We start from the raw sequence: 14,124 nt of genomic DNA, 5'->3' as shown, positions 1-14,124 counted from the left end.
ATGTTGGTCATCTGCTGCCACAGCCCATTCATGCCAAATTTCATCGCACTATCCTAACCGATACATTCAGTGTGCATCCCACATTGATTTCTGTGGTTATTTGATGCAGTGTTGCTTGTATGTTAGCACTGACAACTCTACACAAATGCCACTGCTCTCGATCATTAAGTGAAAGCCGACGGCCACTGTGTTGTCTGTGATGAGAGGTAATGCCTGAAATTTGGTATTCTTGTCACACTCTCGACATGGATGAGCTCAGAATATTGAATTCCCTATAGAACCCAAAATGGAAAGTCCCATGCATCTGGCTCCAACTACCATTCTGCGTTCAGTCTGTTAATTCCCATCGTGCAGCCATAACCATGGGGGAACATTTCACATGAGTCACGGTGAGCACAAATGATAGCTCCGGCTGTGCAATTCCCTTTTATATCTTGTGTACACAATACTACTGCCACCTATATATGTGCATATTGTTGTCCCACGACTTTTGTCACCTCAGTGTATGATATCATATAGCTGAAGAGCATACATATAATAGCTAAAAAAGCTTTCCTGGGGGGAGGGGAGGATAAAATTTCTGGGGAGGAGGGGAGATGCTAAAACAAGTTTTTGATTCCTAGGTGGCAGTTGATTCTTTTCCCCAAGGGGATCATTTGTCCCCCCCCCCCCCCCCCCCCCCCCCCCCCCCGATTACATGTATGGTGTGAGTGTAAAACCAGACAGACATAAATTTATATGCTGCTTGAGTGTGGGATGCATCTGCAGTAGGAAGTAATCCGAGAGTGGGGATGCATTTATAATAGGAAGTATCCCAGAGCGGGGATGCTTGCAACCTAAATTTTAATGATGTCATTAAAAATGTGTCATTTTGCACGACATGACAGATGCCACGCTGAATGAAATGATGGCATAATTACTTCACTTGACATGATCCATTATATTACATGACATGGATAGTATGCTAACAAGCAAAAAGCACAAATATGTCATAATGTTTTCATTTAAATGTCTTTGAAACTGCCAGATAAATTGAAAAGCTAGTTCTCTTCTTTTATACCCCTAACCCTACCCAAGATACATTCACCTTTTTTATGCTGTGATAGGAACATTTTTCATTCTGGTTATTAATATAGATGACCTTTAAACACTATGTAATATGGGTTGCATGTGGCAGTTCTAATACAAATTTACTGTGTACAGAATCCTTCTACAGAGTTTTCCTGTATGTCGGAACCACAACTGAGCATCAGTAACTTTAAGTGCCTTTAATTTACCTTAATGCATTAGGATATTGAACAGGTAGTTCAGTACATAAAAGGATATGAAAATCAAATAGTCATTGGAAATTTGAATGCTGTTGTGTGGGAAAGATTAGATGAAAGGGTTACAGGAGAATATGGGCTTGGTTGTAGGAATGAGAGAGGAGAAAGACTAACTGAGCTTAGCTACAAACAGTGAATACTCTGTTCAAGAATAACAAGAGGAGGAGGTATACTTGGAGAAGGGCAGGAGATACAGGACAATTCCAGTCAGATTACACCATGGTCAGGCAGAGATTCCAAAATCAAGAACAGATATAGACACTGATCACAATTTAGTAATGATGAAGAGTACGCTGAAGTTTAAGAGACTAGTCAGGAAGAATCAACGCGCAAAGAAGGAGGGTACAGCAATACTAAGGAATGAAGGGATATGCTCAAAGTACTCTAGGCTGTAGTTACTGCGGTAAGTAATATCACAATAAGCTCTTCAGTTGAAGGGGAATGGACATCTCCAAAAAGGGCAATCACAGAAGCTGGAAAGAAAAACATAGGTACAAGGAAGGTAACCATAAAGACACCATGGTTAACAGAAGGAATTCTTCAACTGATTGACAAGAGAAGGAAATATGAAAGTGTTCAGGAAAATTCAGGAATACAGAAACACAAGTCACTTAGAAATGAAATGAACTGGATATGTAGGGAAGATAAGGTGAAATGGCTACATGAAAGATGTGAAGAAATCAAAAAAGAACTGACTGTCAGAAGGACTGACACAGAATATGGAAAAGTCAAAATAAACTTTGGTGAATCTAAAAACAAGGGCGGTAAAATTAAGTGTGCAATAGGAATTCCACTGTTAAATGCAGAGGAGAGAGTGGATAGGTGGGAAGAGTACACTGAACGCATCTACAAGATGGAGGACTTGTCTCACAATGTGATAGAGGAAGAAACAGAAGTTGCCATAAAAGAGAAAAAGAACTTTGCATGACTTAAGATTAAATAAGGCAGAAGGGATAGATAACATTCCATCAGAATTTCTAAAATCATTGGGGGAAGTGGCAACTAAACAGCTTTTCACGTTGTGTAAAATGTATGAGACTGGCAACATAGACCATCAGATTTTTGGAAAATCATCATCCACAAAATTCCGGAGATAGCAATCGCTGTCAAGTGCAAAAATTATAAGACCCAGAGAGGCAGTTTTGATGTTGCAGTTGATAATGGGAACAAGTCTGAACAAAAATCAAGATATGTTCATAGGATTTGTTTAGCTGGAAAATGTATTCGACAATGTAAAATGGTTACATGCTGTTCCAAATTCTGAGGAAACTAGGTGTAGGCTAAAGAGAAATATGAATGAGAACCAAGAGCAAACAGTAAGGTTGGAAGACCAAGAATGAAGTGCTCAGATTAAAAGGTGTTTAAGACAGGGATTTAGTCTTTTGCCCCTACAGTTCAATGTATACATCGAAGAAGCAATGACGGAAATAAAAGAAAGACTCAAGAGTGGGATTAAAATTGAAGGTTAAAGGTTTTGACTGATAAGATTCAAAGATGACATTGCTATCATCACTTAAAGTGAAGAACAATTACAGGATGTGTTAACTCCAATAAAAAGCCTAGAAGTAAATAAAATGGACTGAGAGTAAACTGAAGAAAGACGAAAGTAATGAGATGTAGGAAAAATGAGAACAGCAAGAAACATAATATAAGAAATGGTGATCATGAAGTACTTAAAGTTAAGGAATTCTACTAGCTAGACAGCAAAATAACCCATGATGGATGGAGCAAGGAAGACATAAAAACCAGACTAGCACTGGCAGAAAGGGCATTCCTGGACAAGTGAAGTCTACTAGTATCAAATGCAGGCCTTAATGAAAAAATTTCTGAGAATATACGTTTGGAGCACAGCATTGTATGGTAGTGAAAATATGTGGGAAACACTGACAAGGAGAAGGGACAGAGAACATCTGTTAAGACATCAGGGACTAACTTCCATTGTACTGGAGGGGGTTGTAGAGGGAGAAACTGCGGAGGATGACAGCAAATAATTGAGTATGTAGGTTGCAAGTGCTACTCTGAGATGAAGAAGTTGGCGCAGGAGAGGAATTCATGGATTAGCATTTGGGTGGAGGGTGCCACAAGAGATACAGCTGGAGTTGCCCGAGCCAATCAGGATGCAGTGCCACATGATTAAGTCGCGTCATCGCGGCCCAGAGGGGAAGTCATCCGGTGAGCCTCCTGGAGTACGGAACATGTCTATTCTCAGTTGCGATGTTGTTACTGTGACAATATTTATGGAAGATGAACTTTGGCTATGGACCTGGACACGAGTGATTATGCTGAGTTATGTTTCACCTTGTTTTCAGAATAAATCTTCTAAGTTGTAATTGATTCCGACTTCCATTTGGCAGTTTGTACCTGGGACACAACTGATTCTCTCTAGTTATTTGATGAAGTGTAAATCATTTTCTGTTGATGCCTTGTGTATTGTAAAAACTACTGGGTCACTTTGTTTTGCTGTTGTTAATGGCTCAGGCATTGATATAGCTTTTCACACAAGTATGCAGATCTTATTCAAAAGCTATAATAAAGGTCATAATAGCAAAAAATTCATTGCCATGGAACATTTATTTACAACATTAAATATAGTATGAGATACCAATTTACCAGTAATACATACCTAAGTATTTGAGAAGTGATTATGGCAACAAAGAACAAGTTATATGCTTTGCCACCTGTTCCCAAAGCAGTATGAAACATGACACAGCTTCCAGTTTTTGAGAGTTCTACTATTTGCTGGCGCAGTACAAGTAACAGTATGGTGGCCACATATGCTGGCAGCTGAGGTGAGTAGAATCGTACTAACTGTCCAAGACTGTCAGCTATGGAGGGCTGGATGCTGTACAAAATACACAGAAGTTGTAAATTGTAATTACATAATAATTTAATAGATGTCAAAAAATTGTGGGTATATGTGCATGAAGATATCTGATCTCTCAGAAATGGTAGTAAGAATAAAACATGTACACAGTAACTGACCATTAATACAATCAAAAGATGAAGAATTTCATACAAAACTCAGGCTTGATGTAACAAACACTGATTACTTGCACCAGCACAGAATATTGGGAACATTGGGAATATGAGAACAAAACAATCACCAGCACTCTAAAGTCCAAAGCAGAGGAGTAAAACACACTTTTACACTCATATTCCCAAAGCAGAAGCTTTTGGAAACTTTTGTTACATAGTTTTTTCTGTGTGAGATGGTGTGACAGACTTAACGGGAAAGTTTATCAGGTAACATACGAGTACCAAAAGCCAGTTGACATATTGTTAACAAATGTGCACTACAACTATGAAATATAATGTGAGAGTCTGAAGCTAGAGATGAGAAGTACACAATAAGATGCAAAAATTAAAAAAAAAAATTAACTCTCCTGAACTTTCATAACGAGCTCACAGAGTATAGTTTAAATACAGGCTTTTGTAATCCTGCTGGGTGTATCAATGGGTCAATCAATATAATACATCTGGCAAGGTGGGGTGCAGAAACACAAACCTGCCAGTGCCAAGTGACTTGGCAAAACACTGGGGCTGCCCCAAATTGCTGCAGCCTCACTTTTCACAACCAGCTGACGTTTATAAGTTCTTTGGTGTACCTACTGACTACAACCCAGTGTTGCATTGTTTTCTTCTGGACTGTTATTTGGACTTTTTTGTAACCTATTGGCAACATTTGGTTTACACACAAACTTGTCTATCTGTCTAAAGCAGTACTGTCTCCACTCACTGTTCGAAAAATAGTTGTGTTTTCAGTGAATGAGCTGGCAGCATATGGGTGCATCAAGAACGTGGTTTGTATCAAGTGATTCCCAGCCAAAACTACATACAAGGTACTGCTCCTCTAATGTGAGTGTTATTCAACAAACTTCCATAGTGCTGTAAATAGGTATCCACATACAGATTTTTTTTTTTTTTTTTTTTTTTTTTTTTGTTTCTTACATTTTCAGAAGAGTCTGCAACTCTTACTATCTCTCATTTATTTGTACATAATTTGGTGAAGAAGCAAGATTTACGACAAGGCCCTCAAGTATGTGTTATCTGGTAGAAGCATGTACAAATTCCCTTTTTCACCAGCCCCCAATATCTACATAAGGCCATAAATTATTATAAACATTTCATCCTGAACACAGAAATTGTTACATTCAATTCAACACGTAAAAGAGAGCCCAGACACTGTACTCGTTTAGATTTCTTTATCAGAAATTTGAGTGACTTTTCCTTTATTGCACATGGGTATAGCAATTTCCACATCCAGCTGTAAACTTTGCCTTAAAGTAAGAAAGAAAGAAAAGAAGGAGGATTTCAAATTTTGAAATTTACCAGACCTTCTTATACACAATCTGTTCAAATTTATAGATTTTTGTCGCAGATGATGGCGTGTCATATGTCATTACTGTAGGAGTGCCACATGTGACTCTGAAAACAGGTCTCCAACACAGAAGGCACCCTGTGCAGTAATTCTTTCAGTCAAAGAAAGAGGAATAAGTCAGTGGGTGACCTGAAAAAATGCAGTAGATGAAGGAAGATATTGAGAATTCAAAAATTTCACCATCATTGTTGGCCTTTTGCATCATTTTGTCAAAGATCTGTTGTGGTGCCCTGTTAATTCTTTTTCTATGCTGCATCATCATCTTGGATGAGGAATGTGTCTGTGTGAAAGGGAATCAAGTGTTTTCACTACTTGCTCTTTTCTTTTGTTTTTGCAATGGTAAAGTTAGTATTCATCCTTACAATGTGACGGTTGGAAAAGTCATCTTCATTTGTCTTGAACATTTTCAATATTGCCTGTGTAGAAATCTTCAGCTACTACTTTTGAATGTATGTCGACAGATGAGCAGCTCTAGGGTCAAATTCCTCTTATACGTACTTCACATTACTCATGATTGTAGATGTTAAATCTGTTCACACTACACCAATGATACCACATTATTAAACTGGGAACTATATCAATGAATGATGGGGGACCTCACTACATATCCATTAAACGTCTTGTCAACATTCCTGTAATTAAGTATTTAGTTGCATTCCCTGTGTTATGAACAACACATTATCATTCTAACAATTGTTATTTACAAGGTACATTCAAGTTCTAAGGTCTTCATTTCTGTTTTTTATTATCATCACCATAGTCGCACAAAAAATTTTGAAACTTCTGTTATTTCTCAATGTAATCTCCTGCAGCCCTACACATTTTCACAATGTTGACACCCTGATGCTATGCCTGCAGCAAATGCTCCTTTAGGAGTCTGTAAAACTGTTGATTTAGTGGTACAAGTGAAGAAAGTGTGACCTTGGAGTTCATCTTTCATCACTGGATAACCCAAAAGACTGTTAGGAGCCAGGGCGGGAGAGTAATGAGTCTGAAAAACCATTTAAATCTGTCTTCATGAGGAAATACTTCTGTCTCATTTATCTGATGCAATAATGCAGTGTCTTGTGAAAGAACACACACACACACACACTCTTTTCCAGCCATTTTCTTCACAATGCTGAAGGGTGTTTGTTCTTCAACATACCTTGATAGTTTGCACCTGTCACCATAGTATGGTTTGGAACACAATCAATTAATGGTCAGGCCATTGTTGCCCCAAAATGTGGCCACCATCATTTTTTTGCCAATAGCCTTTACCTGAAATTATCTCGGTGGCTGGGAGTCTTACTGGTACTTGAAAAATGACACACGTTTTATCCATTGTCACAACTATTGAAAAAGGAATCTCATTCATGCCGCCATCATGCATCAACAATGACTGGCAAATTGCCATGTGCAGAGCTTTGACATCATTTATCGGGATTTGCGACACACACATAGAAGACATTTTCTGGTCATCTTGCATGAATGTATGCACAGATCCCACAGAAATGCCATCTGCAGATGAGAGTATCTTGTCATTCTGCAATCCACACTCACATTGTACTGATGGCCAAACATTTTATATCTGATGACAGTGCACAAGGCATCACTGGAATAATTCCTATGTTACTAAACCACTTAGCAATCAACACCATTTTTTTGTTATTGAACAAAAATAAGGCTGGAATAAAATTATTTTGAAAGGAAGAACGTGACTTATTTTGAGTGATAATCAGTGGTTACTTGGGGCAATCATCTACAGCTCAAACCAGTTTATCAATAGAAATATAGAGCTTAAATAAAGTCATCATACAAACCAGAACAAGTACATCATGAATACTAAACAAATCAGAAAATCAGGCTACGGCTACAAATTATTAATGAACTTTTATTTTATTTTTGGATTCAGATTTTGATTTATCATAAGTAAGGCTACAGTGTTATAACAGTTAAGGGGCTATTGTACAACATCACATCATACAGAAATATTGATTACAAATTTCTATTTATTTCATCTAAGAGCATCAATAATGAAATTTTAAAGAAGGGGAAAACTGAAGGAAAAAGAGGAGAAGAGGAAGGAGGAACTAAAGTCTAGCAATTTAATTTCAATAAATCTTTCTGTGACAGGTCTCATAATTTATGGAAATAGAGAGGAAGAAATCATTTAGAATGGAAAGTACCTACCTTAACATGTACTGACAAGAAGCATCCAATATTAGATCAATGTGTGGGTGTTTGGATCCATTGTATAATGCTGGCTTTGGTGACTGCAGTTTCACCTTCAATGGAGTTGCTGACTTGCCGCTAAAACATTAGTGAGATATGATTTTCTTAGGGGTCAGTGGAACTTAAAAAGGTAAACAGTTGATTTTTTTTCTATATCCATACGTTGCTGGAGCATTCACAACTTAGGAAAAATGTTAAATTAGAGAAAAGGATATTAAAATGTCAAAGAAAATTTATCAGAACATTTATTTAAAAATATAACACGATGTAGAATAAAAAGTAGTAATCTGATACACAGATTTCACTGTACTTATTGCAGAAAGCACTGATCAATAAACATAATGATAAATTATTTTTATAATTATTACACATACATCGAGACATACCTTCCCTGTTTCAGACACATAAATGTATAAAAAAAGTAAAGACTGTGGTGAAAGTCCGTGACTGAGCTACTGGTCTGACTGTAGGCAGAGTTCAGCCTTTCTTCAGTGTGACACTAGCAGGGGGAGGGTGGGGGGAGGGCATTGCCCCAGCCACCTTTTACCCCTGGGAGAGATCCCCAGTACTCATCTGCTAGTAGGTTAACTGGACTTGGGGTCATCCTGGAGGGACTGGTATGGGCAAAAAATCACCACCCCTATCTGAGACTGAAAACATATAAAAGATGTATAGAGATACTCCAATTTTATTCCATAAATAGAACCCATATTTAATTATGCCCCTAAAAAATTATGTTGTAAAATACAGACTTAAATGTATGAGATCTTGTAAATAAATATTACATTGCTGCCAGTAGAGGAGTCAAAAACAATATTTATTTTTTGGTAGAAAATAACTGTGTCCCTATCTACTTCAACAAGTTAATTTTTATTTGCACTTTCAAATCTTAAATACACTTTTTGCATATCAAGAACAACATTTTCGGTAGTAAGAAAAATGTCACACTTCCTTGACATTTTCATGTCTGATAATTTGGTTTATTCCTCTTTGCTGTCTCAACCATTATTCCTTGTGTGGGCATTCATCATGAAATGATAGAAGATAAAGAGAAAAAACATATATTGTTTGCTGAAGTCAGTTAATTCTTGGTCCTAAAAAGTAATTTAAGTTATAAACACTTAAATCAAAGTGACAGAGACATTACTTTAGTTTAGCAGCAATGTTTTGTAGCCATTAACAGTAAACACAAGCAATTTGCCATGACATTTGAAAAAGCTGAGGTTAATAGCAGAAGGAAGTGGCTTGATACACTGTTATTAGATAATCCATTCAGCTGTTTTGTTCACACTGTTTACTTCATGAAAGATTTAAGAACTACACAATTTCATCTTCAGACATGCCTGTAGCAGCCCGACTTGACCACAACACTGGAGTATATAAAGTTATCCAAAATGCAACCATGTTGAAAATCAGTAGTACTACCTATGAAGAAACAAACTATAATGTAAAGCTCTCTTGACAACTGCACTGATGTCTTGACAATTGTACTGTTGTCGAAGTCAGAATGCAAGCCTACAGCCAGAAAATCCCTACATACCTATGTACATATGTATGTGTGTGTGTCTGCGCAACATATGATAGTTCTTGTGTGCATCCAATGCAAAGGCCCGACACAGCAACCGAAGTTTTATACTTGAAAAAATTTAATTTAGTTTTTCCATTTTCACTTTTACTTCTTGTTAAACTGGAGAAGTAAATTCTTTGCACAATGTCAGACATAACTACCTATAAATGAAACAGGTAAAAGCCCACTTAATACCTAACTGATGTGCAAAAATTTATCCCCCTCCCCTCCAACCCCCAACAGTTTATTGTTTTAAGATAAACTCAAAAATAAGAGATCCATTACTTATCTGCTTAAAAATTGAATATAGAAATTTGAAAAGCACATATTTAAATATAAATAACATGCAGACTGCACTATAAAAGTACGTCTGCAGGCTGCAGCATTTTAAGTATTCAGCTCAACTTACGTCACAAGTTTATGAACTGCTTCCTTATTCCATGGCACATAAAACTTTGCAACTGCTTGGTGTGCACCACTGCGGCAAGTAACAGGTTTTATATAAAGTAGGTATGCTTGCCATAGCTTTTCCAGATCTGGCAAATAAAATCGGTAATGCAATGCCTTCTCATCTGTCAGTTTTGGTAATATACTAACTGGACGTGAAAATGGCAGTAAAGGTGGCAATGGGACTACAAAATGTCGCTCTGATGAATGGACATCTATATGAAGCTGCAGCTGAAAGATACAAAAAAAATAATAAGTGTAAGATAAAATTATGGAACAGTAGATTTTAGATACAGTTGATCAACAGGTCAAGTCATTGCAAAGATTTTCATTTTTTTTTTAATTTATTTATTTTTTTTATTTTTTTGCTGAAGACTGTGTCTTGTTGTAAAACGATGTACCAATGTTTAGGCCACTGCTGTAAGTGCCCTTAATCAGGATATCAGGGATATACCCTGAAGAGGGCTATCTACAATAGTGGCCCAAACACTGATACATCAATTTAAAATATGATGTGGTCTGCATTATGCAAAAATTTTCTGCAGATTGACGTCAGCTAAGAAAATCAATGAAAATACATTACAAAGATGATGACTGAATTGCTTTACAGTAAACTTGTTCATTCTTTTACTAACAGTTTTGTCATGAAGGAGAACATTTAAGTGTGTGGAATATTTCAAGGTACACATTAATAAAGAGAAGCATCTATTAAAAACTAATTCTTTACAATATGTTAACAATTAATTTTCATTAATTGTCTATACATATATTCCACGTTCTTTTTGCTAACCAAAATCTGCATCCTGTGATAACTTGTGGAAATACTAGTGAAGATTTCATTAGTAAGCATGGCCTCTAACTGTAAAATTCTATAGAGAGAATGATGGATACTGTTCATGTTTGCAAATTTCAGCAGCCATGTTTAAAGCTGGCCATGGGATAAAATCAGTAACAGCCACAAAGATATAAGAGTTCCAGCCATTACTGCTTCAACAGCCAGCATACGATGTTATAGAGAATGTTAAGTTACTTGGCATTCTCCAAGAACCAGATTTTGGCGGCATTAAAGAAAAAATATGTTCATCATCTACAATGGGCTGTGCTGAGAGAATAAAGCAAGGAACACAGTGAAAGTTTCATGTTGACTAAGGCATGAAAATTTTCATGCATATATTAATTGTGAAATGATGTATAACTAAGTGGGCATATCTATCAATTTGTTCACTGTTAACACAGTGTACTCTATAACTCATTTTGACATTGTTTCAGCTTATATACTAGGTCATGAACTGCCGGTACTTGAGAATTTTGCTGAAGCTCCTGTGCTATTCCTATGGCTGTGCAATGTAGTTGGAGCTCGGATATTTTGAAGCACATTTAAAAAGACATGAGAAAATTGCAACCATATCACTATTTGACCATTGCATAAATTACAAAAAAGTGTCACTGAAATAATCCAGCACTGAAAAATAAGACCACTCAAAGTGAAAAATACATCACTCTCTGATGATGGTATACCAGTCAGATTTTACATTGAAGACACTCTGGAATTAAATCCACATTTAGCTCATATTTATTGAGAATATCTCCAGCAATAAACAATTCTATGTCTGGAAAAGAATGTAGGTCACACCTATTTATAAAGAAAAGTACAACAGTGAACGGACTGAATTACAGACACAAGCTGCCACTTAGGGCACCAGGCTGGAAGGGGCACAACAACTATAAGATTTCTATATGGACCGTATCACAATTAGCAGCAGCAGCTTGGAGCACCAAGCTGAGAAGGAATCCCAAGTGAGAGATTTGAATAAAGTGTGTCTCAGAAGTAATAGCGAAAAATGACATGAGTAAAAGTGTACGATAGAAAATATGGAGGGTGGGAGTCGGGTGTGGGGAGAGGGGGGAGATGGACATGTATTGAACGAAAAATTGCTCAGGTGGAAAACTGTTCTCAAACCTGCCATTGATCAATATATAACATCTGTCTGTTGCACGATCCTAGAAGCTCAGAGAGTATGCCATTCTTAGAAAAGAAGCTTTTCTCAAAGAATAATATGGGTTTACAGAAAACACTTGTACCAAGACAGTTAATTTATTCACACAAAATGTCTTGGACGTAGTTGATACTGATTACTGTTAACTGTATGGCAGTGTCAAGTAATAATCAATGTACAACTATATGGAGTATCTTTTCAAAGATGTGGATGGCTTGAAGAACATGGCTAATGAAAACAGTACATTATACTAGATGACGAAAGTTCATCAGAAATGAAAGTTACACTGGAAACATAACAGCACTGGTAATATTCTCCATCAACAGAAACAGTTTATAAGAGTGGTGTCGGTGGAGTCTATCAGCAGGACGGGTTTCACTAGACATGGCCTGCACCTCAACAGGTATGGGAAGGGAAGGTTGGCAAAGCTTATAGGTGACAGCATAGGTGGGGTTGGTGGGATCACTCATGGGAAAATTCCTGCAGTAGTGGGTGTTAGAGTTGCACCTTTTTTAGATTGAAGTCAGCTGATAGGTATTCCTGCTTAAGGGAAGTCTCTCTAACAAGGGAATCACTTTTGACAAAGCTTAGGTATCCGAGTAATGAGGGAATTAGTATATTTCATCAAAATATACAAGGTATTAGAGATAAAGTTAGTGAACTGCTTATAGATGTTGACTCTGAAATTATTGGTATATCTGAACACTTCTTTAATAAGGAGATAATTCAGAGGCTTCCTTTACCAGGATACAGGTTGGCTGGCAGCTTTTCGAGGAGCTCTTTGCGGTGTGGGGGAGTAGCCATGTATGTGAAAAACGGCATCCCATTTGAGTCAATCGATGTTTCAAAGTACTGCACTGAAAAGGTGTTTGAATGTTGTGCAGGTGTGGTTAAATTTGACGGAGCCAAACTTCTAACTGTTGTTATTTATAGATCCCCAGACTCCGATTTCACAACATTTTTGTTAAAGCTAGAGGAGGTTCTTGGTTCACTTTATAGGAAATACAAAAAGTTAGTTATATTTGGTGACTTCAATATTAATTGTATAAGTGATTGTGCAAGGAAGAGGATGCTGGTAGACCTCTTTAATTCATATAATCTTATGCAAACCGTATTCTTTCCAACGAGAGTGCAAGGGAACAGTAGAACAACCATAGACAACATTTTTGTTCATTCCTCATTACTAGAAGGGCATTCTGTTAGCAAAAAGATGAATGGCCTTTCAGATCATGATGCACAAATGGCCTTTCAGATCATGATGCACAAATTTTAACTTTAAAAGATTTTTGTGCTGCAACACGTGTTAAATATAGTCATCAGCTGTTCAGTAAAGCTGATCCAGTTGCTGTAGAGACCTTTGTAAACCTTATAAAGGAACAAGAGTGGCAAGATGTTTATAGCGCTGATACAGTAGACGATAAATATAATGCTTTTCTCAAGACTTTTCTCATGCTCTTTGAAAGTTGCTTTCCATTTAAAACAGGGTACTAGCACAAACAGGCAGCCTGGGTGGCTGACTAGAGGGATAAGAATATCTTGTAGAACAAAGTGGCAATTATATCAAAACGTTAGAAACAGTCAAAATCTAAATGCAGCAACCCATTACAAACAGTATTGTAAGGTGCTTAAAAATGTTATTAGGAAGGCAAAAAGTATGTGATATGCAGATAGAATAGCTAAGTCTCAGGATAAAATTAAAACCATATGGTCAGTCGTAAAGGAAGTTGCTGGTCTGCAGAGAGAGGTCAAGGATATAGAATCAGTGCGTAGTGGGAATGTCCGTGTTACTGATAAGTCGCATATATGTACAGTATTTAATAATCAGTTTCTGAATATAGCAGGTGAACTAAATAGAAACCGAGTCCCAACAGGGAATCATATAGCGCTCCTCCATGATACTAACAAGAGGGAGATTGAGTTAATAATTAAATCACTAAAGACCAAGAACTCTCATGGATATGAAGGGGTATCTAGCAGAATACTGAAGTATTGTTCTATGTATGTTAGCTCAGTTCTCAGCCATATCTGTAACTTTTCCTTTAGGAGTGGTCGGTTTCCTGACCGATTAAAGTACTCGGTAGTGAAGCCACTTTATAAAAAGGGAGACATTGATAATGTTGACAATTTTAGATCTATTTCTACATCATCGGTGTTTGCTAAAGTTATCGAGAAGGTTGTATATACAAGGTTACTGGA

At 37.0% G+C, this 14,124-nt stretch overlaps 1 protein-coding gene across 2 annotated transcripts in view; it reads right to left on the bottom strand.

Annotated features, from left to right (window-relative positions):
- Positions 1-14,124, bottom strand: part of LOC124776214 (GPI inositol-deacylase) — a 180,503-nt gene that overhangs the window by 78,220 nt on the left and 88,159 nt on the right. For both annotated transcript variants that reach the window (XM_047251065.1, XM_047251066.1), the window contains exons 8-10: positions 9,894-10,162; positions 7,876-7,995; positions 3,949-4,167 (exon numbers count right to left, since the gene is read on the bottom strand). In XM_047251065.1, the coding sequence (XP_047107021.1) occupies positions 3,949-4,167; positions 7,876-7,995; positions 9,894-10,162 (608 nt within the window). The remainder of the gene's footprint in view (positions 1-3,948; positions 4,168-7,875; positions 7,996-9,893; positions 10,163-14,124) is intronic.

Source organism: Schistocerca piceifrons, chromosome 2 (genome assembly GCF_021461385.2).
Source record: "Schistocerca piceifrons isolate TAMUIC-IGC-003096 chromosome 2, iqSchPice1.1, whole genome shotgun sequence".
In the NCBI taxonomy this organism is placed as follows: domain Eukaryota; kingdom Metazoa; phylum Arthropoda; class Insecta; order Orthoptera; family Acrididae; genus Schistocerca; species Schistocerca piceifrons.
Note: the sequence above shows the minus strand (reverse complement) of the source record. Positions and strands in the feature narration are given on the sequence as shown.